The sequence below is a fragment of the Pantherophis guttatus genome, chromosome 4 (assembly GCF_059756535.1).
Source record: "Pantherophis guttatus breed Tessera chromosome 4, ASM5975653v1, whole genome shotgun sequence".
Taxonomy (NCBI): domain Eukaryota; kingdom Metazoa; phylum Chordata; class Lepidosauria; order Squamata; family Colubridae; genus Pantherophis; species Pantherophis guttatus.
In genome coordinates, this window is record NC_142066.1 from 61,411,369 (window position 1) to 61,439,313 (window position 27,945).

At 36.8% G+C, this 27,945-nt stretch overlaps 3 protein-coding genes and 1 long non-coding RNA gene across 6 annotated transcripts in view; 3 read left to right on the forward strand and 1 right to left on the reverse strand.

Annotated features, from left to right (window-relative positions):
- RUNDC1 (RUN domain containing 1) overlaps positions 1-5,579 on the forward strand; it is a 14,712-nt gene extending 9,133 nt beyond the window's left edge. Inside the window, exons 4-5 of the mRNA XM_034416212.3 lie at positions 2,095-2,205; positions 3,151-5,579. Of these exons, the coding sequence (XP_034272103.1) occupies positions 2,095-2,205; positions 3,151-4,022 (983 nt within the window). The 3' untranslated portion in view covers positions 4,023-5,579. The remainder of the gene's footprint in view (positions 1-2,094; positions 2,206-3,150) is intronic.
- The window catches only part of LOC132711872 (uncharacterized), a 9,002-nt gene extending 1,479 nt beyond the window's left edge, over positions 1-7,523 (reverse strand). Inside the window, exon 1 of the long non-coding RNA XR_009622591.2 lies at positions 7,428-7,523. This is a non-coding gene — a long non-coding RNA (uncharacterized LOC132711872). The remainder of the gene's footprint in view (positions 1-7,427) is intronic.
- Positions 7,524-7,720: 197 nt separating this feature from the next.
- Positions 7,721-10,763, forward strand: RPL27 (ribosomal protein L27). Of its 3 annotated transcripts, none has more exons than XM_034416217.1 (5): positions 7,721-7,802; positions 8,402-8,484; positions 9,433-9,602; positions 9,815-9,925; positions 10,674-10,763. In XM_034416217.1, exons 2-5 carry the CDS (start codon positions 8,404-8,406, stop codon positions 10,720-10,722), a joined length of 411 nt encoding a protein of 136 aa, XP_034272108.1. In that variant the 5' UTR covers positions 7,721-7,802; positions 8,402-8,403; the 3' UTR covers positions 10,723-10,763. The 3 variants fall into 3 exon arrangements, with proteins under 3 accessions (XP_034272108.1, XP_034272109.1, XP_034272110.1); XM_034416218.3 differs by having other exon boundaries at positions 7,766-7,887; XM_034416219.3 differs by having other exon boundaries at positions 7,768-7,867.
- Positions 10,764-12,701: 1,938 nt separating this feature from the next.
- The window catches only part of IFI35 (interferon induced protein 35), a 100,484-nt gene continuing 85,240 nt past the window's right edge, over positions 12,702-27,945 (forward strand). Inside the window, exons 1-7 of the mRNA XM_087894005.1 lie at positions 12,702-12,728; positions 17,110-17,179; positions 17,284-17,412; positions 17,722-17,874; positions 18,973-19,086; positions 21,389-21,542; positions 23,130-23,239. Of these exons, the coding sequence (XP_087750131.1) occupies positions 17,123-17,179; positions 17,284-17,412; positions 17,722-17,874; positions 18,973-19,086; positions 21,389-21,542; positions 23,130-23,239 (717 nt within the window). The 5' untranslated portion in view covers positions 12,702-12,728; positions 17,110-17,122. The remainder of the gene's footprint in view (positions 12,729-17,109; positions 17,180-17,283; positions 17,413-17,721; positions 17,875-18,972; positions 19,087-21,388; positions 21,543-23,129; positions 23,240-27,945) is intronic.

Here is a 27,945-nt window from a genome sequence, read left to right on the forward strand (position 1 = left end):
GGTGGTGATTATTTTCTTCTGACATTCATTTTCTGTTTTATGAGTGATATATTTCTATATACTATTATGTATGTACGTATTTATTTATTTATTTTCCCATGTTTATCGTTTTTATAAACAATTCAAAACAGCTAACATATCTAATACTCCTTCTTCCTATTTTCTCCACAACAACTGTATTGTGAAGTGAGCTGTGCTGAGACACATTAGCCTATCAAGCTGACTTTCAGGGCTAAGGCAGGATTAGAACTCATAGTCACTCAGTTTCTAGCCTGGTGCCTTAACCAGTAGATCAAGCCAGGTAAGGGTAGCTTAGAAATTTAAATAAATTAATATTAATAAATGTACAGGGCCATGGGGCTCTGAAATCAAGTGAATGGCAGTGTTAATCACTATATTGCCACAGAGCTCTTTAGATTTCTGTTCTTAACAAAGACTCTGATGACCACTCAACTTCTATTATATAATTACTACATGCCAACTCCAGATTTTCTATCTTACCAGGGAAGATTCTGGAAAAGATAATCAAGCAACAAATCAGCGAACACCTAATAGCAAACAAAGTAATAACCAAAAGCCAACATGGGTTTGTCAAAAACAGATCATGCCAGACAAATCTTATTGCATTTTTTGACAAAATGACAAAATTAGTGGACCAGAGAAATGCTGTCGATGTAATTTATTTGGACTTCAGTAAGGCATTTGATAAAGTAGACCCTAACCTACTACTTGATAAGATAGAAACTTGGGTTAGACAGCATTTCCACCAGATGGATTCGTAACTGGCTGACCAACTGTACTCAATGTGTAGTACTCAGTGGAACTACATCTACATGGAGGGAAGTATGCAGTGGGGTACCTCAAGGCTCTGTTTTAGGCCCAGTGCTTTTCAACATCTTCATTAATGATTTGGATGAGGGGATAGATAGAGAACTCATCAAATTTTCAGATGACACCAAGCTAGCAGGAATAGCCAACTTTCCAGAAGATAGGCTTAAGATACAGAAGGATCTTGACAGACTTAAACATTGGATGATATCTAACAAAATGAAATTGAATGAAGAAAATAAGGTTCTACATTTAGGCAAGAAAAAAAATGCACAGGTACAGTATATGTGGTACCTCACTCAATAGTAGTAACTGTGAGAGAGATCTTGGAGTTCTAGTGGGCAATCATTTAAACATGAGCAAGCAGTGTGCTGCAGCTGCTAAAAATGCCAATTCAGTTTTAGGCTGCATAAACAGAGAAATAGAATCAAGATCACGTGTTAATACCACTTTATAATGCCTTGGTAAGGCCACACTTAGAATACGGCATCCAGTTTTGGTTGCCATGATGTAAAAAAAGATGTTGAGATTCTAGAAAGAGTGCAGAGAAGAGCACCATAGATGATTAGGAGACTGGAGACTAAAACATAAAGAATGGTTGCCTGAATTGGGTATGTCTAGTTTGATGAAAAGAAGGACTAGGGGTGACATGATAGTAGTGTTCCAATATTTCAGGGGCTGCCACAAAGAAGAGGGAGCCACGCTATTCTTCAAAGCACCTGAGGGCAAGACAAGCAGCAATGGGTGGAAACTAATCAAGGGCAGAAGCAACCTAGAACTAAGAACAAATTTCTTGACAGTTAGGAACAATTAATCAGTGGAACAACTTGCCTCCAGAAATTGTGAATGCTCCAACACTGGAAGTTTTTAAGAAGAGATTGAATAACCATTTGTCTGAAATGGTTTAGGGTTTCCTGCCTAAGCAGGGGGCTGGACTAAAAGACCTCCAATGTCCCTTCCGACTCTGTTATTCTATCTAGAAATTGGGATAACCCTTCTTTATGAAGACTTATACAGAACTGAGATATCCTCAAATGATTGCACTGAATGTGGAAACAAAGTATAGAAATAATGCATTGCAACTGCTCATCTATATAAAGATTCAGCTATCTTTATATAGATGAGCAGTTGCAATGCATTATTTCTATACTTTGTTTATTATTGCTGGGATGAAGCTGGGCCTTTGGTTCACTGGATATATTATGTGAGCCAAAGCTGAGCTCTTAGTTTTATAAAGGTTGGTCAAAATCTTTTTCTTTCTTGTAGAAGAAGGTAGTCCTGGCAAACCAGAGGAGGGACATTGTGACTGTTCAAGCGGACAAACTGGAAGTGGCACCTACAAGCCAAATGTGCAGCAACATCATAGAAGCAGCAGAGGTGGGTATCCATCCAAGCAAGAATTTGTTTGCATATCATACCGGTAGTTAAAAAGGTCTGTTGAATAAAAAAATGGTAGAGTACTTTACCTTGTTAGAGAAATGGGATATGGCAATTTGGAATAGGTTATTGAGAGAAATGGGAGTTACAGAACCCTTCCATTACTGGCTTATCTGCCCCAATTCTTATTTTTCTATTCAGCCTCAGATCTTGGCAGCCACTGATATTTTGTTTATACTATTGTGGGGAAAAAAATCATCACAAATCTTTTGGAAAGAGCTGAGTAGAAATTGGTTATCCTGCTCAGTTGAGCTTTTTCCAGATGCCCATTTGTAAGCTTGATTTCTTTCCCATTAGTGGAGATATATTACTACTGGCTTATACTATTTTCTTGCTTGAAAATCAGATCACAGGCATGAAATGACTATCACTATAAGGAAATCAGATTTCTAAATATCAGACAGCCAAATGTCTTGGGGTGGGGGGCAGGGAGAGTTCTCATCGTGAAAAATGATATGGCTGCAAGAGTATATGTGGTACTTGATACATACCAGGAATATGGCGTGAGTTATGTAGATGCTGTAAAACATTAGAGATGAAAAAAACAGCTTTACGGTTTCTTCCTTCAGATATGGACAACCACATGGGCATGCCTCCTTTTCATTATCTGCCCAAGTTGCTCTGTTGAATGTGTCAACATGAATATTACTATCCTCTTTCATCACCCATATTACTGTAGAGATAACCTCATTCCAACCTCATTCTCAAGTTCTGTTCTTTTTCCAAAACTATATAGAATGTTGCCAAAGTTAGCCCTACGTATAATTGTAACCATTAGTCTCTCTCCTCCTTCTGTTCTTTCCTCAGACTGTGACATGAGTCTACAATATGCAACAATATACAATATGCAACTGTATTAAAAAAATATTCACTTTCTCTCTGCAGTGAACTCAGAAGAAGCCCAGAGGATGCGAGAAACAGGGCTGCATCTCATGCGTCGGATGCTTGCTATGCTACAGATTTTTGCTTTGAGCCAATTTGGTTGTGGAACAGGTCAAATCCCTCATCAGTTATGGCAGAGGAACCAGTCTGACAGAGACTATTCCCCTTTAATGAACAAGCTAGAGATGGCGGTGGCCCATGTCAGGCAACTTGCTCAAAAGTACCAGTTGCGAGAGACAGAACATGTCATCAGCTATTCAGGGATCCAGGACACTTCCTTGGGAGGACGTGATGAACTAACATTGGCAGTACGTAAAGAACTGACAACTGCTGTGCGGGATCTTCTGGCTCATGGTCTCTACACTCCATCTCCTGGGATGAGCTTGGTTCTAGCTCCAATTGCCTGCTTGCTTCCTATGCTGGGCTCTTCTCCCCAGCCAATGCATCCATGGGAACTCTTTGTGAAGTATTACAGTTCAAAGAACGGCCGTGCCTTTGTGGAATCACCAGCTCGTAAACTCTCCCAGTCTTTTGCCCTTCCAGTGATGGGTGGGGTACCTACCACTCCAAAGCAGAGCCTGCTGTCAGCCATTCACACAGTATTGTCAGAACATGACCCATTCAAGCGTAGTGCAGACTCAGAACTGAAGGCACTGGTATGTCTGGCACTCAATGAGCAACGTTTAGTCTCATGGCTCAATCTTATCTGTAAGTCAGGAACTTTGATCCAAGTCCACTACCAACCCTGGAGTTACATGGCCCAGACAGGCTTTGAGGGAGCCCTTAACCTCCTTAGCCGTCTTAGTAATCTACAATTCAGCCTTCCTGTGGACTTGGCCGTTCGGCAGTTGAAAAACATCAGGGATGCCTTTTGAATGGCTTGGCAAGTGGAGGTTGTTTCAGTCCTGGGGTTGGCTGGTGGGAAGGATACATTTGTTGTTCTAACCAGGAGGCCGTATTGGTGTGTTCCTACAGAAGGAAATATTGTTAGTTGACTAGTCTGCTGCTATTGGCGATTCCAATCACATGCATCAGGATCCTGATTGGCAGGATCTTTTAAGGTATCTGCTGCATGGACAAATTTGACAGTGGAGTTAGAGAACATTTCACTTGCAAATATGGAGGGGAATGTTAGGAAGGTTTTGTCCTGCCATGGAACCAAGGTTATATTTAAACATAGCTAATATTTTAGTTGCATCACAGTTTATATGTTCTCTCCCTGAGGCATAAGGTACTGATACCTACATTTATCATTTAACTTTTAAATATACTGCCTGGCTTCTCACATTTGAAGAAGGGATTTACTATGTGCCAGTGGCCTTAAACTATTTGATACTGATGCTACAGAACCAGTTACTTCCAGGGAAATGTGTTTGTTTTTTCCAATTGAGCTGTTTTGTGCTAGGAAATAGAGTCCATTATATCCTTACAGGTCAATATATGCTCAATATTTTCAGCTGGCTTGCTGATAAGGAAATACATTGTTTAAGTAAATACCAGTTTGCTTAGATTCCAACCAAACATGAGAACAAAAAATTCAATACATTCCGGTGCTGAGAGATTATTTTGTGAATTAAATGGAAATAATTAGAAATGATAATACCTTACAGCACAGTTTAATTTGGGATCTTAATTACTTTGACAGAGTAGGATAAAATCTTAACTTGAAGTCAAGAATGAAAAAGCTATTAAGCTTGAACATTTAAATCAGCATCTTCCTTGAAAGAACAAATAACTTGATGCTAGAAGTCTTCTCAATGGCAGACAAAATAGCCTCCTTTGATTTGGTTATGCACAACCAATAAAGCTGCTGTTTTGGAAATTCATACTGTCAAACATTGAACCTGAACCTATTGATTCTTCCATTAGATCTCTTAAAGCAATGCTTGGCTATAATGTTCTTCTTTTGAATTATGTTTCTTCAGAATAATGGTAAAAGATGTATCTAAAGAGTGTCCATTTCAGATTATGGCACTCTTATTCTTTAGGCGAATAGTAATCTTTTAGTCTCTGTATATGCAGCACTTGTAACTCTGTATAGTGTCTCTTAAGACTTCCTGTATGTGTAAGATTGAAGGCAAACTACAGTCTCAAAGCTGATTCTGATCATGCTATTGCTCAAAAGGGCAAGCACAGGGGGCTCATTGACTTCTTGGCTACATAAACTGCAGTTTTGTTTTAAACTAGTTGTGATATATCTATATATCTATATGAATGGTCTGATTGAAACTCCTATCTAGCATAGGTGCTCTTTTCTACCCTTTGATAGTTCATTCATTGGTGCGCTTTAAAAAATTCTACCCTAAGTCCTTGGGTATCTTCAATTAAAAATATTTGTATTATTTGTTTTGAACCCAGTTCACTGCAATGGGAAGAAGAAATTGATTGCGAAAATGTCTTTTGCTTTTAATAAATTCAGTCTGGTGTCCTTAGTTTTTGTTCTTATTTTTCTTCTATTTATTTTTATTTGCTTTAATTTGAATTCCTAAACTGGATTCTGATTAAACTTTGATCTAATCAGACTCAGTGGCCTAACTGTATTCTTCCCACTCTATGATTCTAATTGTATTATTAGGCTGCCACAGCTGCCATAGAATCTTATCCTGGACACATGTACATGTTTGGCTGAGGAAAAGTGCAGTTTCTCTTTCAATCTACATAGATAAGCTAAATAGTTCTGAGGTTGATAGATCTCTTTCACAAAGAATGAAATAAATAGATACATCTTTCCAATAGAATATGGAAAAATTATTATACTTGTGTCTATGGAGATTTTTTGGCATGAAGCCCTCCTTTGCAGGAAGATCTGCTTAACTTGCTTTACTTAATTTTCTAGGGATGGAAGAAATGGAATATGTTGCATTGTAGTGTATTTCCTTTGTAAAAAAAAAATGCTTTAAGCATAGAAGACAATCACCAACAAACTGCTAGAGTTGTGAACATGATTGTAGTTACAAAACTCTAAAATTTTTCATCAGAATTTTGGCAGTGATATATCCTCAAAAGGTTCAATGTCTCTCAAACAATTCTGAATTAATTATATTAGTCAACATGACATTAACATCACTAACATCCTGTTTCAAAAACCAGGGGAAAAAATGAAAACGCTGTGTTCCACTGACATAAAAACAACATAATAGTAGTCTTTAAAGAAGTTTTCAACCAGAGCAAAGAGCTACAGCTGAAAAGCATGTACTGAGGTAACCACACAAAAGCAAAGTACAAATATTTTCTTATTGACACCAAAATACACCAGTTTCTGCCCTGTGTCTATATCCAATAATAGAAGCTGGACAGAAATGCCCAGGAGAAAAACAGGTTAGAAGGGGGCCATGGGTGAAAAAATTCAGAAATTACGGAAAATTATCAGACAATATTGATGAGGGTTTCCAGTATATCAAATAAAGGAATTTTCTGTTGGCTATATAAGAGGATTCATGGAAAAGATTTTAAGTAATTTGAATGAGACAGGAAAAAAAATGGGAAATGGATGTTAGGTTGCCAATCCACAAAATTATTTATTTATTTATTTATTTATTTATTATTGAATTTCTATACCGCCCTTCTCCCTGAGGACTCAGGGCGGTGTACAGCCAAAATTAAAAAACATGCAGGACAAATATTAAAAAAAAAACAATTAAAAGATATATAAATTTGGCCCAATTAAAACTCATTACCAATTAAAACGTTTAAAACATTTAAAAACAATTAAAAATTTCATCTTAAGCCAGCCCGGCTTGCTTGAAAAAATGGGTTTTAAGGGCACGACGGAAGGCACTGAGGTCCTGGATTCTCCTTATCTCTTATTATTATCCTTCAGATGCTTTGTGCACGTGCATAAAATATGTATTTTCTTCAGTTAGTATTTTGAACAAGTCGTGTTAAAAGAACATTCTATTTATATTCTAAAATATATTCCAAAAAACTGTTGAAGCAAAAGGTTCACTTTTAATATACAAATTGTAATGGTTTGCATACTTAAATATATATTTCAACATAGAAGTTATATGTTTAACGTTTAAATATCATTCTTTGAATTTATTCTTCAGAAATGACATAAGTGCAAATTCTTCCAGAATAGTGAAAATGTTTTGCTTTGGCAAAAATAAGCAAAATAATTATTTAACGTAATCAAGATAGCTCATCCTTCTAGACTATTTTCCTTTACCACACCCAGCAAGTTTCTAAATTGTTTTTGAGCCAATTCAAGTAGTCCTAGTAAGGCTTTTTCTACGGCAAGTGTTTAGGAAATGTTAAAAGAAATTGATCGTACTACTTACCTTGCACTAACTCCTCTCCCCTTGGTTTAATACACAATTCAATATGAAAAGGGGAAAGGAGGCTCCTGATTTACCTCACGCTGGCTTGTATTACCATGTGTGGTGTTTTTTTTTTTTTTTTTAAATCTATTAACAAATAGAAAGAATTGTCATTCTAGATTTGGCTGCTCTCTTATTTTCTAAGGGTAAATCTCAATCTTAGAAAAGAGACGAGAGAAAGTGCTTTTCAAATGCTCAGGTAAACGGAAATCCTAAATCGTACGTATCCCCGCTGAACGAAAGTGCGCATGCGCATTGCGTTCAGAAGGTTGAAAGGTCGCCGGAAATTACGTGCCTCTCCTTTTCCGGCTTCGTCCCATAGACGAAATACATTCGGTAAGGTTGGTGTAGCCGTTGTGGAACAATCCGTTGTAATCCTCTCAAACTGTTTGGAAAGTCAGGTTGGTGGGAGAGCTAAAAGGTATCAGATATGTCTCTGATGGTTTTGGGAGGTTTGGAAATATGAAGATGCAGTAAATAACTATGATAGGGCGTTTCGTTTCTCGTGGTCTGTAGTATGCCGGCACTAGAGAAGGAAATATATTCTCTTAAGGGCTGATGTTTTTCTTCAGCGTTCATGGTAAAGTTGCCGCCGTCTAGAACAAATGCATTGTCTACTTTTAAATAAAAATAAAGCAAAAACTTCATGTGAGACTGCATTGTCCTTACTAATTCCTTGGCTCTGAGGTCTACGAGATTAATTTAACCCTGCTGATAATCAGACTTCCTCCTAACCATCATTGATCATTCCTCTGATTGCTAAGATAAAGTTGCATCTAAATTCTACTTGTCTCAGTCCCAGAGAAAACCATATTTATATATGAATGAAACTTTATAGATAGGCTTGATGGCAAGGAAATGATCGATTTTTCAAATAATGATGTGAGATGTATATGTGATTGCATTTTAAAATTTTTCTTCCCTGTTCTACTCAGAGATGGGTAAATTTATGAAACCTGGGAAGGTTGTTCTTGTTTTGGCTGGACGCTATTCTGGACGCAAAGCTGTTATTGTTAAGGTGAGAAAGCTGGATCTCTTCACCAAGTTTAGTAAAGCCTTCCTGAACTCTACTGTCGATGACCATATGAACATATCCATGGAGTTATCTTGGCAGCAGTATGAAAGTGGTTTGCCACTGTCTTCTTCCAGAATATTTTTCTATACTCCACTCTACAGCCTTGGTATTTACTGGTGGTTTCCCATCTAAATATTAATCATGTCTTATCCTGCTTTGGTTTTTCCAAGATTGACTGTGTTGCCAGTTTTCTAAAAGTTGTGCCCAAAGTAATGGAATGCTCTTAGATGGTATTACCTTAGATTTATTTCAATAATAAACCACAATTTCAGAACCACTTTACATCAAGTCAAAGCCACCGTAGGGTAGCATGCAAGTAGTATTATAAAAATTATATAACCATAATAAAGTGGTATCAGGAACAGAACAACAAAGGTGGAAAATCAAGGGCTTTGAATATCATAATTGAAAATTCTATTTTAAAGTGATCTTAGAAAGTGATAAGAGGTCACTGACATTCAATAAGCTTTATATTGTGTATGGCGTCATTTAAAATTGATCTCTGATTTCAGTTGAGCTATATAAAGTCTTAACAAACTTGATGCAGAGTTCATTTTTTCCACTTAATTGTAGTTTTGAAAATTGGAGTGATATATGTAGGCACATTTTATGATAACATTAATTCTTTAAACCCATAAAAGTAAGTAGTAAATTCTGAACTAAGTAAAGTAAAGACAGACTTGGATGGTAATTGCAGAGTGATCAACTGAAAAAGTATGAAATGATTTTTTTAATTGACTGGATCCAAATAATTTCCTGTTCAGAACAAAACTAAAATAGTATTTTTTTTCCTCCTGAATAAAGTTGTAGTTGATTACTTAACAGTATCATTATTAAACATAGCTATAGTTGCTGCTTATGATGACTTTTTTTAATGGTTTTCTATTACAGAATATTGATGATGGCACTTCAGACCGCCCATACAGCCATGCCTTGGTGGCAGGTATCGATCGTTACCCACGCAAAGTAACAGCCAGTATGGGCAAGAAGAAGATTGCTAAAAGGTCCAAAATCAAATCCTTTGTTAAAGTTTACAATTACAACCACTTGATGCCAACCAGGTGAGTTGGAAAGAAAAGTATGGAAGAATATTATGTGAGAGGAAAACAAAGTATGTAGGGCTTTATTTATATTTTTTAACCAAGACCAAAAGTTGATTCAATTTCCTTTCTCCTATGCCCTGATTTCAGCTGTGAACTTGAAATAAAAGACAGGCAAGGAGGCAAAAGTGCTTCTGGGTTTGTAACTTCCCCACTTCTTGTGTTTTGTTTAGGTACTCTGTTGATATTCCCCTGGACAAAACCATTGTCAACAAGGATGTATTTAGAGATCCTGCTCTGAAACGTAAGGCACGGCGAGAGGCCAAAGTGAAATTTGAAGAAAGGTGAATTTTGAATGAAGTGATGTTTCCAGTTGAATCCAAGCTATAGACCAGTGTTTCCCAAACTTGACCCTTTGAAGATGTATGGACTTCAACTCCCAGAATTCCTCAACCAGGCATACTGGTTGGGGAATTCTGGGAATTGAAGTCCATGCATCTTAAAATAGCCAAGTTTGGGAAACACTGCTATAGACCTTAACTTTTAAGGGAGCAAAAAAAATATATCAGAAAAAGTGGATACAAAACAATTTCAGTTTTGCCAATGGTGATGACATGACTCTAGAACAATGCAGCTATCATAAATACATGCTAGTTGCCAAGCATCTAAATTTTGATCACATGACTGGGTATGTTGTAATGGTCATAAGTGAAAACTGATCATAAGTCACTTCAGTGTTGTTGTAACTTCAAGTGATCACTAAACAAACGGGCTGTAAGTCAAGGTTACCTGTACTTTGAGTTGCCCTAATAAAGGAAATGCTTTAAGAAGGAATTTACCATATGTTCTAATGGTTGATATGGCTTATTTTATAACTTCTGTGTTTCTGTCAATATCTCTTGCTTTATATCAATCTTCCATATTGGTTCCCTTCTGAATATGTTAGGTCTACAAGTCCTAAAATTCTCAACCATCATATTTATTATAAACATACTGATTGCCTAGTTTGTTTGATACATGAAGTGATTGCTTTGGCTGATGCTTATCAGAGATTTGCAAAACCATTAACCAAAATTGTTTTCTTTCTTTCAGATACAAGACAGGAAAGAACAAGTGGTTTTTCCAGAAGCTCAGATTCTGATTCGTTTTCAACTGAACCAATAAATGCTTTTGAAAACCCTATTTCTCTGTAATTGTAGTGCAAGCTTCTTCCTTCATAGATTTGTTAGAATTAGGCTGCCAGAACTGGCCAGCAGAAATCCAGTTGACTGAAGAAGACAATAGAGTTTGCTTTACAGCATTACTGCCATCTGCTGGTTGTCTGGATTTTTGCCTAGATCTGGTAGTATTAGACCAGGGGTGTCAAACTCAATTTCATTGAGGGCTATATCAGGGTTGTGTTTACTGTCAGGGAGCTGAGGTGGGTGTGGTCAGCTTGACGTCATTTGTGTCGGGTGTCTGTGGTGGCCTGAGTGTTCTGCCAGCAAACATGGCTCTGTTTTCGGCTGCGATGGCCTGCAACCCTCTGCCACCAAAAACGGAGCTCTGGAGGACCACCTGCAGCCCTCCCAAGCTCCGTTTTTGCTGGCAGAGGCGCCATAGGCCAGTCCGTTGCTGTTTTCAGGGCGGCCCCACAGACCAGAACTAACACCTCATGTTAGGGGCGGATCCGGGCCTTGAGTTTGACACCCCTAGACTAATTAAATACATTGTCAAGTATAGTAAAGAGTGGAATACACAAAAGGTGGTCTAATTCCAATATGTGTTGGGACAAATTTAAATTGAGAGCTGTCTTCTAATTATGATTAAGGGAATTCTGAAGATCTATAAACTGACTGTCCGACTGAATAGACAAAAATAAATATCCAATATTTAACAGTATGCTATATAACAGAATGGGGAATACATTGATAGGAAATGATAATATGCATGTGATTATTACTACAGTACACTTACACTATGCTCCTCTTGAGGTTTCAGTATTCTTCATTAATACAAATAAATTGCTGGTTGAAGTAAAATGAGATACTAAAAAGGAGCAAAAATTATTTGGACATTATTTTTTGAGTAGTACCCTGAGTAAGGTGAACTTTTTTTTTTTTTTAGATAAGGGCTTTTTATTATTTTCTTTGTGATAGAATTAAAAAAACCATATTGGCACCTGAAAGCTGAGTTACCTATTAGCCTGAAGTTGGCTACTTTACACATGGGGGGGAAGGGGGGCAAAGAAGTGGAGGGAAATGGGGAGTGAGTTTGCAACACGAGGAAAGCAGATAAGAGGAAACGAAAAGTGTAGCTTTAATTTTTCCAACACAAGTTCTTAAAATGAGTCTTGCATTCTAATTCCTGTCACACTTGAATAACAGTTACTGAATAGGAAAAAGTTATATGTTGCTTTTTTTATGTATAAGATAAGAATTAGAATTACATATCTTTCATGGTTTATTGCTTTTAATGTAAGTCTCCGAAAGTCGGTTGGGCAGCAAATAAATGAGGATAACAATTTGAAATGGTATCGGGTTTCCTGCTTAAGCAGGGGGTTGGAGTAGGAGACCTCCAAGGTCCCTACCAACTGTTTTTCTGCTCTGTTCTAAGAAGAGATTGGATAAACTAAAGAACAAGCCAGCTAACCAAGCAAGTCGAAGTACAGCATCCATTTCCTGAAGTTTATGATACGGCTCCGATGTTGGGGCAGAAGTTGGGTTTTCCGGAAGGCGCATGCATATAAATTGTCCAGTCCGAACTGGGTAGGTTTTCGGATCCTTCCGAAGTAGAATTTGACTTAGACCTTTTTGATTAAAGCTCCGCCGGGCTGAGAACCAAACAGCTTTAGAAAAGTTCTGATAAAACACGCCTCCTTTCTCGATCACCTGGGAATTTTGCCCGAAAGACGGGGCTGACGGGAAAAAGTCGAAGGTCCTTGAAATCGAAAGTGGAAGCGAACTTCGAGAAGCGAGCACCACGAATTTTGGAGGTAAACAGTTTGGGGACGGGCCAAGAACCAAGTAGTTTCTTCCCTAAAGTTGCGAAGATCTACAAAAATGACGTTTTTCTTTTAATGGAGAATTGCGTTCCGTGACCGCGACAGTGTTACCCTCTCCTCCAGTCATGACAAGCCTCCCGGAAAATAGGTGCTCTTGTTCTTAGGTCAGAAGAGATTGGGAAAGAAAGATGCCATACGCAGTTTCGTCGAGGGAGGGGGGCAGAGGGGAAGGGCTGTCCTTGGCGTTGTCTGAGCTTGATTGTCCTAGAGGTGCTGTTCAAAAGGCTAATGGACTTACTTTGATTTTTCCTTATGTTTTTTCCACTTATGACTGTATGACTGTCATAAGTAACCTTGTTGCTTGTATCCTTACGATTTATATTGACTGTTTCCTAATATGATTTTAGGGTACTTATTTGTACCCTATGACTATCATTAAGTGTTGTACCTTATGATTCTTGACGAATGTATCTTGTCTTTTTATGTACACTGAGAGCCTATGCACCAAAGACAAATTCCTTGTGTGTCCAGTCACACTTGGCCAATAAATAATTCTGTTCTATTCTGTTCTATTTCTTGAAGACGTTTTGCTTCTCACCCAAGAAGCTTCTTCAGTTCGCTTTGTTTCTTGGATGAGAAGTGAAATGTCTTTAAGGAAAAAACACAGAAAGTCCAGTTGCCTTTTGAAAAACATCTTTAGGACAACCATGACCTGAATGACTGAGAATCTCCAACGACATCTTGAACTTGGTTTTTTTCTTGCTGTTGTTTCATTATCCAAAGTAGGTAACATAATCAGTGGTAGCTCTGAAGAAATTACCCAGTCTAAGTAATGAAAAGTCGGCAAGAAAACAACCAAGCTTACACAGCAACAAGAACCCCTCATTTCAACCCTGAGCTACAAATACTCTATGAGTTTCATCCTCAAGAACAGGCTTGATTGTGGTGTGATGTTAGGATACCAGTTCACAAGTTCTGGAACTTAGCCCTTTCTTATGAGAAAGGAAGGGGGAGAGGTTCACATTTGGGTTGGGACTTCCTCTTTTCTCTTGCCCAAGGCTGGAGTGGGACAATATTCCAGGGCAAAAAGTTTGCTAATCTGAAGTGGGTTTTTTTAATGCTCATTTTTAGCTACCCTACAAGGCATGGATTATTGGAATTGCAGGACAAAAATTAATAGACTGTTTACTAACTGTTGGGCTCAGAGTTTCCAGAGTTGCTGGGTTTTTAACTCAGATTTAGGTTTTTCACTCCCTATCTGAATTTCTATATTTTAAGAACTGTTTTTTAAGGTTTTCTAAATCTTACATTATACTGTATGTATTAAATAAGTGAAATAATTTAAAATAATTTATTGTATTTTGGGTCAGCTGTGGTTTTTGTGTTGAATCTTGGTTTATTGAGCCTGAAATCTCATTTTAAGACCTCCTATTCCAACTTTGATAAATAGGTAAAAATAATTAAATTTAAAACTGATTTATTCTCTCTCTCTGTGTGTGTGTGTGTGTATATGTGTGTGTGTGTGTGTGTGTGTGTGTAGAATCTGGATTTATTTGAGCGCAAGACCTTGAGTTGTTTTTTAGGAAACCCTGCTGGCAACCTTAGTTGTTTTTAGGTCTTGGTGAAAGGAACACAAAACAGCCAGAAAACATTGGATAAGTTTACAAAAGATGATAAATTTTCCTACACCGATCTCTCAGATGAGACAAAAGTATGATCAGGGGCAATTGGGCACTGTCCAGCCCCAATTTTTAGCAGCTGCTTGAGAAGAGGTCATGCCTCAAAGACCAACAGTTAATGTCACTGTGTTTGGGAGTCTTATTTGCCACAGAGGATACTTTTTCTTCCTTCCATTCTAGGATATGTTGACTTATCTCCATTCACCCCTGCTGCAGTAGATAGCAATGCCATTGACATCAGTGGTTTCATAACTACAGATATGTTTTGCCCTCTCTGGGTACAACAAGCTAGCACGAGAAGAAAACAAATAATACAAAAAAATGCTAGTTTGTCATCTACCTGAAGAACAAATTCTACCTCAAGATGTTGCTAGAGCAGAACTTGAGAGAATTTTTGCCAATACTCAGAGACTGAGAGACCAGCCTTGGAAGGAATAAGGGAATGACATAGCAATCAGAAAAACAAATTAAATGGGATGTTCAAACGAACAATTGGAGGACAGATGATAAACTACCTCAACAGTTAGATTTCATACACCATTTGTCCCAAACTCTGAATGATCACAGACAAAGTAAGAGCACTATATCCAGTTATGTTAATTGTGATCTCTTTTGCCATGAGAGGTAAAATTATTAAATTTGACAGGATAATAACATTCTTACAACCTATAATGTCCCAGGTTGCACACTTGCTAGATAGAAGGGATATTGTATTAACTTGTGGACATCTAGTTGATGATAATTTTTTTTGCTTTTTTAAAAAAGATTGACTGATGTACATACTAACTTCTGCTAAAATGCTCAAAGTAGTTCTAGAGAAAACAGCATACTCAGGCTTAACATTGCTAGATATTATTATTAGAGCTATACATGGACATCCTGACTTCTCTTGGTCTCATTATCAGATTATACCAAAATGAATGAGACTGCCTTGATCTCTATAAGAAATAATAATTATATTTTAGTTATTTTAGAGATTTAACACAAGTAAGATCAACTCTCTACAAAATTTGGCCTGGATGTGTGGGAGATTGCTGATTATGACAGTAGATAAATCATTGGGCAATTACCAAAGAATTGTTGAAGACAAAATTAATAAGATCAAAATCACCGACCTGATAACAGCATATACTCACTCTAATAGACTTGAACAGTGAGATAACAATTGAAGAGCACCACCTTTTCCAATGAAAGTCCATGGTTGGTAGAAGAATATTGAAGAAATATTCAAACAAATTTGTAACTATAAGAATACCTGCTGATCCTGATGAACAATGGGATGGAGCTATGGCCTGTCTAGCACCATCTCAATATCCAGGATCCTAGACACTGTTTATTATTTCTCACCTGAGTTTATTTGAAAATCATAAAGTATCTACTGTTCTCACCTTGGCTTCCTGAGACAGTAAAAAGCACACAATTAGTCCCAAAAACCCTCTTTATTTGAATGGCTGTGAATTCTGTTCATTCACAACCCGTGATGAGTCACAAATAGTTTGTAAAGAGTCCAACAGAACTTTGGGATAAGGCTGATAAGCACCCATCTTTATCTCCCTTGACACACTGCCAAAGACCTAATTGGCAATTAGCTTTCAAGGCCATACGGAGCACAGAGTCAAAATGGAGCTTCAGAATTTAAACCGATCAGAATGAACAAAGTTGCTGCCTACAAAGGCTCATGTGCCTTTGTTCCTCCTTTTATGTCTTATAGGAGGGCTAATCATTTCCAAGGCTTACTCCCAAATCGTCTCTTTTGTCTTAACTGTTCTTGCTTTTTGGTAGTTCTGTGCATGTGCAGAACTACCAGGCTCCCCCTGTTCCTCTGCCTCGCTGATGTCAGACTCTGGAGGCTCTGGAGTCAGCACATAACTCCCAGATAGCCCTGTCCCCAACTCTGCCTCTGACTCAGAGCTCTCTTCTGAGCCTTCCCCAGACTCCAGGACTGGCCAACTTTCCTCCCCAGCCTCTTCACTGTCCGACTCGGCTCCACAGGCTGCCAGTGAACCACAACATCCACTAAGTATTCTCTGGTTGTTGTTTTTTAGAGATAATTGCCATTGCCAATAGTTACATTCATGTAACGCTTGAAATATAAAAATACGGTTGCTTCATAATTATGGTATCTCCCCTGCCAGCGATGTAGTGGAAAAGAAGACTATGTACTTACATTGTTAGGTATTTTTGTTAATTTTTACTGGATCTGCTGATAAGGAGAGTTGAAGATTGAGAGATGAGGTAATAGAAAATGGGGTGAGGTATATAATCAAGATATATATGGTTGTATTTTAAAAGACAGTGATAAATTGTTAATATTGAATATATTTGCTAGGGATGAAGGGAGAAGATTCTTACTGTTTTCTTATGGAGGGGATTTCTTTTTCTTTTTTCCACAGCTTTTTTCTTTTTTTAAAATGTAATTTTGCATTGGGTTTTTAATATTAGTTTTATCTATTTAATAAAATCATTATTAAAACTATTGGGAAAAATATATGATTTAGCTCATCCAATTATTGCATGAATCTAGTCCCAGAGATTTGTAATGCATGCCAATTAAATTCCTGGAAAGTACAAGCCAAGTCAGCAATGTATAGTTAACTAAAGTTAGCATGATGTCTGAACTCAAACAATACTGTGGTTTTAGACCTATTAAAATTGAAAAATGGGGGGAAAGGAGGAGGGATATTGATAACCAGAAAGTCTTCCAGTGGTTAAAAAGTGGGGATTTTAGATCATAAGCTTTCTCTATTTCTTATGGTCTCTTGAGGCAGATTAAATTGGGTAAAAGTCGCATACAATTGCAGAATGACTTGAGATTTTCCACCGTGAAATGTACTCTAAATGTCATCCTTCAATTTTTTTCTTCCAGGATTATCACCACTATGGATTTAACTACAGTAACCACTACAACACTGTCCCCTTGCGATCCGGTAGTAAAGGTAAGTAGAACCCACCCCTGTTATGCTTCCACATGAGGGAGATTGCTTCCTTCTCCTCAGCTCTCTTCCCATTCCTTTGTGATCACCTTCATATTTCTTTGTAGGAAGAAGGCTGTGAAGCATCTTTTGATCCACAGGAGTCCTTCATCCATTTGGGAAGTGACAGCTTTGTTGCAAGTGGACCTTGCAAGATGACAAAAGACCAAATCTTAAATGAGATTAAGAGATACCAGGTATTTTATTTGGAGAAGAGGAATATCTTTAGTGGTTCAAATGAAATATGTGGGTATTCAGTCATTCTTCAGAAACCCTCATCTACACTCCTACCTATAGGTCAAGTTTGAGTGCTTGGTAACAATTGAGGTTCACTAGACATGCCCCATCATTAATATTCCATCATTGATTCCTGTTGTTGAACCAGGAACATACAGTACTATTGTTCTTAATATATTCTTTTTAGCCTTCCATTTAAATTAACTTTGTCTCAGTTTAAGCTTAAGAGAATATTTCTGATTGCTTTTTGGTTGTCTTTTCAACTTCAGGATATGTGTGAAATTTGTGAAGGAGATTGCTTATCCTTGAAGGCAAACACAAGGGCAAATGAGCAGGACTTGATCAAATTCCAAGAAGAATATGAGCTTCTCAGTCGAAATATTCTTGAACCTGAAAATGAGGGCCAGGAAGCCTCTTTCCAGGTCTGACCATTTTAAATCCAGAATTACATATAATCTTCCTATAAATTTAGATTTTTAGAATTTAGATTATAATGGAAGAACATGTTGACTGCATCATTATATTACTTCTGATTGCCTACAGAAATCTCCAGGAATGAAGATGAGGCCCACTACAGTAGCTCTAATGTGCCACATTTTAAAAATAGACTCTCTATGTTTTAATTTGAAATAAACATTTTGACAATGCTTAAAAGAAGTTCGATGTTGTAAATTATATGCTTATATTGGTTCAGTTAAGCCTTACATTGCCTATTTTACACAATTTCTTTCTTCTTGCAGCCACTGGGTAAATAAATTTGAAGTAGAGACTTCTAAGAATTTGATCTTCTCATCTGTAGAATTTTTCTTAAGAACTTTGGCCCAAATTAGAATTTTCCCCAGTTATTGCCATTGCACATTGCAAGCTTTTGCTTGCAGACACTTGGGTAAAATCCAATAAGATGAACTGTGCATGCTATGCCACGTCTAGTAACTGGTAGTAGTAATTAGTAATTCCAGTTGGCATATATTAGTAACTAGTAATTCCAGTTGGCATATATTAGAAATCACAATTTCTAATGTAGAAATGAAACTGTGCAGCCCTGTAGCAAGGAAGATGTGCCACCTTCTGTTTAATAGCAGAAAAGCTTGATCAACCTCATATTCTGAATAACTCTGTCAGCCTGTGTTTAATCACTTGCCTGTGTTTAATCATGGCTTGCTCAACCCAGTTTTTTAGGTTCAAAGGACTCAATAAACCAATAAATAAGACACAATTAAATTTGCCAAATACACTTAACTAAAATGTACTTGGTTAATTTATAATACAGAGTATTGAGGCAAATGCTGCCATTGTTTCCCACATTTTGTTATCTCTAGAATTGTTCCTGCCAGATTCCCTAGGCTCAGGCCTCTTGTCACAAGATGAAACCCTGGAGAGAGTTTCTGCTGTAGTTGTCTAGAAGTTGATAGACTGTAATCTGTTTTCTCAGAGAAAACAGTAGTGCATCTTTGGATTGCCATCCAATGGCAAAGAAATGCCACTTGTTCAGATTTGGTGACCTACCTTCTTCTCTGCAGAAAATGCTTCAGTTGGAAAAGGATTCAAACCAGCTAATGCAAAAAAAACAGGCATTGGAAAACGAATTGAAATATCTGGAGCAGCTCCATGGAACCCAGGAAGAAATTCTTAAGGTATCAGGACAAATAGGTTTAAAGATTTAAAAAAAAATATGGCTCTGCAAAGACATATTATTTTATTTAAATTCTTACAGGTAAGCTTTGGCTCAGAGCTATACAAATTATTCAAAACTTCAGCCAGAATTTTTTTTCAAATTTCTTCATTTGGAAGAATTCTCTATACCACTTATTTTTCTTTTTCTCTTTTTCTATTAAATATTTGTATTTATCTCAAAGATAAGATATTACTTATAAAATAAAAAATTACAAAGACAATAAAAAGAAAGACAAAAATTACAGAGAAAACAAAAAAGTAATAATAAAAATGTGCACAACATAAATAGAATCAACATTAAATATAATTGACCATCTTGATTGAATGTTGAGAGATATATCTCAAATTTGTAAATTCTCCCCCTTCCACAGTGCAAATAATTATAAACTTTCTCATCTATACTTGCTATATTTGGTATATTGCTATTTTACACTATTGCTTCTTAAAAAATACCTCAAGTATAGAAATCTAATATCTATCAATCAGGTCAACCCGATACCCATTTATTGGGGCTTGACATGATGTCAGTCACATTTTCAGCCTTATAAACCAACTCAGGAGGCAAAAGCATTTGGTATAGGTACATTTGTGTCTTGAGTCCCAACTTGTGTGCAAGGAACTAGTAAGCCTGTTGCACAGGCGAGAGTGTCTCAAGATTCCCTGTTTGATTCAAATTCAAATCATTATTGTCAGTGCACAACATATGTACAATGAGATTGGTTGAGCTCCTTCAGTGCACCCCCCAACACAGTACAATTCACAGTCAAGACAAAAAATCCCTAACCCAATAAATCATATTATCACTCAGTCCTATTGCACCAGTGTGAACATGTTACACATTGCGCCAGCCCTGCAAGTCCATCATACTATGTAGTTATGATGTTATTTCGCATTCAGGAGTCTGACAGCCCATGGATAAAAATTGTGCAGCTGGCTATAATTCTACCATCTCCTTCCCGATGGTAGGAGGATAAAGAAGTGGTGACGAGGGTGTTATCCCTGAGGATTTTCCTCACTCTTCTAAGGCAGTGAGCCCTAGCAATCTCATCTAGTGATATCAGGGGCAGCCCATGATGTTTTGTGCTGTACTCATCACCCTCTGTTTTTCTATCCGCGGCTGTCAAACCGGTATGCCATAACGTGATGCAATAAGTGAGGACGCTTTCTATTGTGGTCTGGTAAAAAGAGGTCATCAGTTGTTGTTCCACCCTGTTTTTACGCAAGATCCTAAGGAAACTGAGTCTCTGTTGGGCCTTTCTGGCCATCTGGATCATGTTGTTTTTCCAGGTGAGGTCTTCGCTGAGATGGACTCCCAGGAATTTAAAGGAGGAAACTCACTACACAGCCCTCGATGTAAAGTGGGGCAGGTTCCTCTCTCTTCCTCTGGAAGTCCAACACAATCTCCTTGGTCTTGCTGATGTTCAGGTGCAGGTTGTTTTTTAAGCACCATGTCGATAGTTTTTGAATCTCCCCCCGTATGTTGTTTCATCTCCACCTGTAATAAGATTACAGCATTACGATGGTGTCATCTACGAACTTAATGATCACAGTGGATGGGTCAGATGATACACAATCATGTGCGTACAGTGAATACAGGTAGGAACTAAGCACACAGCCCTGTGGGGAACCAGTGCTAAGCTTCAGGGATATGACAGACCCAACCCTCACTGTTTATGGCCAGTCCCTCAGAAAGTCTTTGATCAAGTCGCAGATGGAAGAGGGAAAATCCAAGTCAGTTTTTTAATAAGGATGCTCGGCAGAATGGTATTGAAGGCCAAGCTATAGTCTATGAAAAGCATCCTGCCAAAGTTCTCAAGATGGCTCACTATAAAATGTAAAACAGTAGCTATGGCATCATCTGTCAACCTGTTCCCCCTGTAGGCAAACTGATGTTTGTCAATGTCTGGTGGGAGGCATGTCCTAAGGTGTTGGAGAACCAATCTCTCGAAGCATTTCATCACAGACGTTAATGCAATGGTCTGTAGTCATTTAGGCAGTTAATTGTTGTTTTCTTTGGGACTGGGACAACAGTGGTTGCTTTCAAGCATGATGGAACACAGGCCGTTTGCAGGGAGATGTTAAAGATCCTTGTCAGGACCCTTGCTAATTGATCGGCACAATTCTTTACCACTATCCCTAGGACCACATCTGGGCCTGCAGCTTTGCTAGCCTTCAATACAGCTCTCACTTGGTGTTCGTAGAGAGTGAGTATATAATGTATATAAGTATATAATTCGATGTATATAACTTTGCATTGCTCAGGTGCCAGCTGCTCTTCCTGAGAGAGAAATGGTGTATAAAGGTCATGTGGAAGAGAGAAAGATGGAAAACTTGCCAGAAATTCTGAGTTTCCTGCCCCAGATCCGATATCCTATACTTGGGGGATCAGCTCTTATCACTTTTGAGGATCCTGAAGGTAGGAACAACCACTTTAAAAGTGACATTCTCGTTCTCAGCATGATGGCCAATAGTTGTGAATCATAATGGAAGTAAAGAATATGAATTTTTTTGGAGGGAGAAAAAAATCAAAATAGTATAAGAATAACATGATTTATATTGACTTCAAATCAGTTATTAGTTAAAGCTTACTTTGCCAAGGGGGTTTTTATTTAGCCTCAAGTAGTAAGGCTCATTCCTTTAAAATTGGAGAAAAATATTAAGCAGAAGAAATGAAAGGGAAGTATTACATGGATATTAATAGTCAGCTCTTTTAATCTGATCTCTATCATTTTAACCAATATCTTAACTGGTGACATTTCTCTATACCAAAACAAAAAAATAATAAGAAGAAAAGCTCTCCTACTTGTAGAAATGACGTATTGTAACCTTTCATTCAAGCAACTTATTTTCTATTCAGAGGAAATTATCTTGCCTAAAATACGGAAACAATCTGTAACTTTCAGTAAGAACTGAGTGCAATTAGAGAATTTGGTAGGGATATTTTGATCAAGGCAGTGACCCCTTTACAGGTCCTGGGCACCACTGCTTTATCTTGCACAGTGATCCAGATATTTTCCAAAGATTTAAAAAAAAAGAATCAACAAAAGAAAATGCATTTCAAGCACAAGTTCTAACTTCAGGAACCCTCCCTTTTGTATTTTTGGCACTACCATCAGAGGTGGGTTCTAAAAAATTTTACTACTGATTCTGGAGAGTGGCTAGGGAGGTGCATGACTAAGTGGGCATGGCCAACTTGATGTCACTCATGCACTCAGTCACATGACACCCCCTACCAAGCCACCCCCACCAAAACGGTGCCAAAAGTTTTCGGGACTTTTTGATACTTTATTTTTGACACTCCGGCCCCATATCCAGGTTGGGACGCGGTGGGGTGGCGGTGGTCATCTCGGCTTTCCCTTGCCTTTCCTGGCCAAAAAGCGTCCCTTCTCACCTCTGACGGGCCTTTCCCGTGGTTGCAGCCAGAGCACTCCACTCCTGCCGGCCGGGTCCTGTCTGCGAGATGAGCGTGTAGGAGAAAGGCTTCCCTCTGGATCTTGGCGGCGGCTTCACTGAGGACACGTCCAGGCCCCCAGTCAAATGGGTGAACCTATTTCTTTCTTTTAAAAGAAAAAAAAATGCTTTTAAAAGAAAACAAAAGCCTCTGACAATCAGGCAACTCAGGGATCATCAGAGCCTTTTAAAAGCATTTTTTTTTACAACCTCTTCGGGCCGAAGAGGTTATAGAAAAAATGCTTTTAAAAGTAAAATAAAAAAAGCTGGCCATGCCCATCCAGTCACATTACACCTCCCCACCAAGCCACACCACAGAACCGGTAGTAACAAATTTTACATTTCACCAGGAGAGAGTATTTTCCTGATCCAACAGAGGACCAGAATGAGAACTTCAACTGACAACTATGTACTATATACAATACATAACAGAGATGGTCCAAAAATTTTGAATGAGAAAATTAATTAGGGATTGTTGAACTGGCACAAGAGATGCAGATAGAAAAGACTGGTTTGGTTTGAATATGTCTCTTCCATGGCTTTTCCCCATCAGTTGCCAGGAAGATCATCCAAATAAAACAGCATTGCATTCAGCTAGATGAATTGAGTTACATGCATGTGAAGGCTGAAGCTATGACATTGTTGCTGCCCTCATTCTTAAAGGTAAGTTCTGTAGTCTTTGATTGTGGAGGAATGCATGCATTGGAGGGTCTACTGTAGAAAGGGACTCTAACTGCAAGTAATATTATCTTCCCATTGTCTTCTCATCTAATCTACCTCAATCTGTAATTAAAGATATCCCAATCAGTCCTGCTTATTGTTTCAGTCCCTTAATAGGTGAGTTGAAGAGGGAATGTTGGCAGGCACATCTAATCATATGGTGAGATATAGGAGTTTGAAAAAAAGTGGGCTAGCAGTTCAAATTAAAATGAAGCAAAAACATTCCGCTTACATTTTCAAATGGCAAAGTTATATATTTTCCTTATCACTTGCACAACTTGTTTGAATTTTATTTTTGGTAATATATTTTCCATGAATTACTTAAGGAGAAAGTCAAGGATTGTGAACATCTAAAAACAGATAGCCAATTGCAAGACTCAAATAAATTACAATTTCTTACTTTTTTGGAGCCAGATTACTGGAATATTGAAGATGTAGTAGTTCCATAGCCAGAAGCAGAAGAACAGTAATAGTAGTTCCATGGCCAGAGCATGGAGTAGAGCAGCAGTAGTTCCATGGCCAGAAGCAGAAGAACAATTGCTTGAATTTGATGAAATTTTTAATTATGAAATTAATATGAACGATTACAGAGATTTTGTAGAAAATGTATTAAAAGATTCAAAGAACTATGCAATTCATGACAGTATTAAAAAAATACTGATATTTTAAAATTTAAAAAAGCTACATATATTGTCAGAACAATTGCTGTGAGTTCAGCAGAGGTGAAGAGGGGGTTTTCAAAAATGAACCCCATATGTTCAGAATAAAGAAGTTGCCTAATTCCCCATTTCCTCTTTCATGGCAGAATTAATGCCCAGGATAGGAAAGACAAAAGACTTAGGACAAGATTAACCCAGGTAAACAGGAAAAAAACACCTAGGGCAATCAGAAACACATCAGAACCCATCAGGTTGCAGGAGCTCACAAAGCTGCACAAAGCTGAATATATGAAAGCTGCTATTGAGTCACATAAAATGCCTTCACATAAAACCTTCTTGCAGCTTGCTGAAAGAAGCAACCACCTCACAAAAATTATACAACTTCAAAAATCAGTAATCATACTTACACACAAAATCTCACAAAGCTTGGGCAAATCTGAAAAAATTATTTCCCCCAAAAAACATTTCCTAAAAAGAATAACATTCCCCCAAAAAAATTTCCTAAAAAGAATAACATTAAAAGATAAATCTAGAAGAGAAAGATAAATCAGTTAATAATGGAAATGTCACCAGGAACCAGGTACTTATTACCATATAAGGGTGGATATGTCGAGAAACTAAAAATTATTGGAATAAAATAAAGAAATGGCTGGAAGAAATGATACAATAACATATTGATTTAAAACCAGACCTGTTCCTATTGAGTATCCTGCCAAAAAAAATTAGCAAAGAAAATATTTATTTGATTATACATATAATAATAGCTGCACAACATTGGAAAGCAGAGAAAATACCTTTGGGAAGATTTTAAAAAGTTTAGATTCTACAGAAATGAATAGATTGACTTTGATGATTAAAGAAAAAGAAGATTCAGAATATTTTAAGACATGGAATCAATTCTATTCTTGGTTAGAAAAGAGATACAGATAAGTAAATTAATAGTTATATATAAAAATCCTATAATCAGAATACTTTGTTAGTGATGAATTGTTGTAATTGATTCGATGAGAATGAAGACAGAAGGAATAACAAAAAGAAGACCGATTGGAGAAAAAACCAAGATGTCACATGGAAGGAATGACTCTTGTATTAAATGATTGTTTGTTTATAAAATGAAAAACTTAAAAAAATATTTCCAAAAAAAGAATAACATTCCCCCAAAAAACATTTCCTAAAACTAATATTTCTCTAAAAAAAACATTTCTCAAACGAATAAGATTCCCCGAAAATAACATTTCTGGAAAGAATAACGTTCTCTCAAAAATAATATTTAATATTATTAGGAAATAATATTTCCTAAAATATTATAATATTATTAGGAAATAATATTTCATAAAAATAAAACATTTTCACATTGTAATTGATTCAATGAGAATGAAGACAGAAGAAATAACAAAAAGAAGACCGATTGGAGACAAAACCAAGATGTCACATAGAAGGAATGACTGATATGTTTGTTTGTTTAAAAAGTAAAAAAAAAAAACATTTCCTGAAAAGAATAACATTCCTCCAAAAAAACATTTCCTAAAAGAATAACCCCACAAAAAAAAACATTTTTGAAAAGAATAACATTCCCCCAAAAAACATTTCCTAAAAAGAATAACACTCCCCCCAAAAACATTTCTGAAAAGAATAACATTTCCCGAAAATAACATTTCCTAAAAAGAATAACATTTCCACAAACAAATTTCCTAAAAAGCATAACATTTCCGCAAAAAGGTATTTCCTAAAAAGAATAACATTCCCCCCAGAAAATATTTCTGAAAAGAATAAAATTTCCCGAAAATAACATTTCCTAAAAAGAACATCTCCCAAAAATAAAATTTCCTAAAAAGAATACCATTTCCAGAAAAAAATATTTCCTGGAAAGAATAACATTCCCCCAAAGAAACATTTCCTAAAAAGATTAAGATTTTCGTTTTCTTTCTTTTCTTTCTTTTTTTTTGGCTAATCCAACTATTGGGAAAGATTAGGCACTTGGATTATAAATATGAAGAAATTTACATCACACTTACACCCTATAGCAAGCCCCCCGTCAACACAGAAAACTTTGGAGATGATGGGATTAAGACATTTTATACAATCTCTTCAAGAAGACTTAAAACAGGAAATAAAAGAAATGAAAGCCATGATTGGGAAAAATGAAGAGAGAATCCAGAAAGTTGGAAAAGCTGAAATGACAGAAAAGAAAGTTGAGAAATTAGAAGAAAAATTTGTACCAACTGAAAAGAAAATTATTATGTTTGGAGATGGAGCGTTCTGAGTTTAACTTAAGATTTCAGAATATAGAGGAGGAAAAGGAAAATTTACCTGAGGTGATTGCTGAGATAGTATCAGAAGTTTTGGAACAATCCAAGGAAAAGATCTTAAACTAGATTGACGAAGCCTTCCGAGTATATACTAGATATTCAATGTGGAACAGAGTACCGAGGCATGTAAGATTTATGAAGAAGGCAGTGAAAACAGAGGTATTACAAACAGCAAGAAATACAGCACTGAAACACAAAGATAAAGATATTGTGGTATTAAGACAAATACCTAGAAGACTTAGAGAACTGAGGAGAGACTATCAGTTTCTAGCAAGTTCCTAATACTCAAAGGAGTGAGTTTTGATGGTTAATACCGGAAGGAATTTTGGTGACATGGCAAGAACAAAGACACAGACTTGACTGTATTGAAAAAGCAAAATTATTTTATCAACAATTTTGCGGACCATTAGAAGAAGATTTGGGAGGAATAGGAGAGACAAAGCAAAAAGATGAAGAGAAAGACAAAGATGAAAAAGCAAAGGAAGAAAGAGCCCTAAGAGAAGGAGCGAGATCTAAAGATCCAATGGAAAAAAGAGAGACAAGGGCGATGAAGTCAAAAACTAGTAACAAGTAAAACATGGAAGAAGAAGTTAAAGCAATATCTTTAAATGTAAATGGACTGAATGCGGAGATAAAAAGAAACAGAACTTTATCTAAATTAAATAGCTGGAAGATGGACATTATATGCCTACAAGAAGTACGTATTAGAAAACAAGATTTAAAATTATCTATCTTAGGAATCTATCTTACTTCAAGATGTGTAACGAGGATAATTATTATAGATGAAAACAACAAATCGAGAAAGACTTGGAGCAATGGAAGAATCTTCAATTGTCACTAATGAGAAGGATTGCAATAATGAAGATGAATATATTAGCAAGATTATTATCATATTTCAGACAGTACCGATAAAAATTGAAGAGTTATTTTCAACAGCTTAATAAGATAATAAGGAAATTTATCTGGCAAGGGAAAAAAGCAAGAATAAGCCGAAAAATGCTTCAGGACACGAGATTATGTGGAGGATTTGGTTACCGAATTGGGAATTGTATTACCAGGCAGCAGAATTGACTTGGATGAAGGAATGAGTTGAATTAAGAAATACAAGACTATTAACACTGGAAGGTCATGATTTACAATTGGGATGGCATCCATTTTTATGGTACGGTAGAAATAAGATACATAAATACTTTCATAGACATTATATAAGGAATGCATTGTTATTGGTATGGAAGAAGGTCAGAGATAAATATTATCTGAAAATACCACTATGGTTATCAACAGTGGAAGCTTTGATACACCCAAATGTATTTAATGTTGGAAATATTGTTAGATATAAGGACTTACTAACAAATAAGGGGGATTAGAAGGGGAAACGAGAATTGGAAGAACAGGGGATTGAGATGAATTGGTATATCTACATGCAGATACAAACAAGATATGAAAAAGATGCTAAATTATATGGTTTTTACTTAGAAAAAACAGAGTTGGGTGGGATACTCACAGGAACAATGGATAAATTAATTTTAAAAATCTGTAATTTTTTACATGGCATTCGACTGGAGGAGGAACAAGTAAAACTAACAATGATAGCCTGGGCAAAGAATTTTGGATATTCAAGAGATCTAGATAAATGGCAACAGTTATGGGAAAGGAATTATAAATTAACAATGTTCACTGC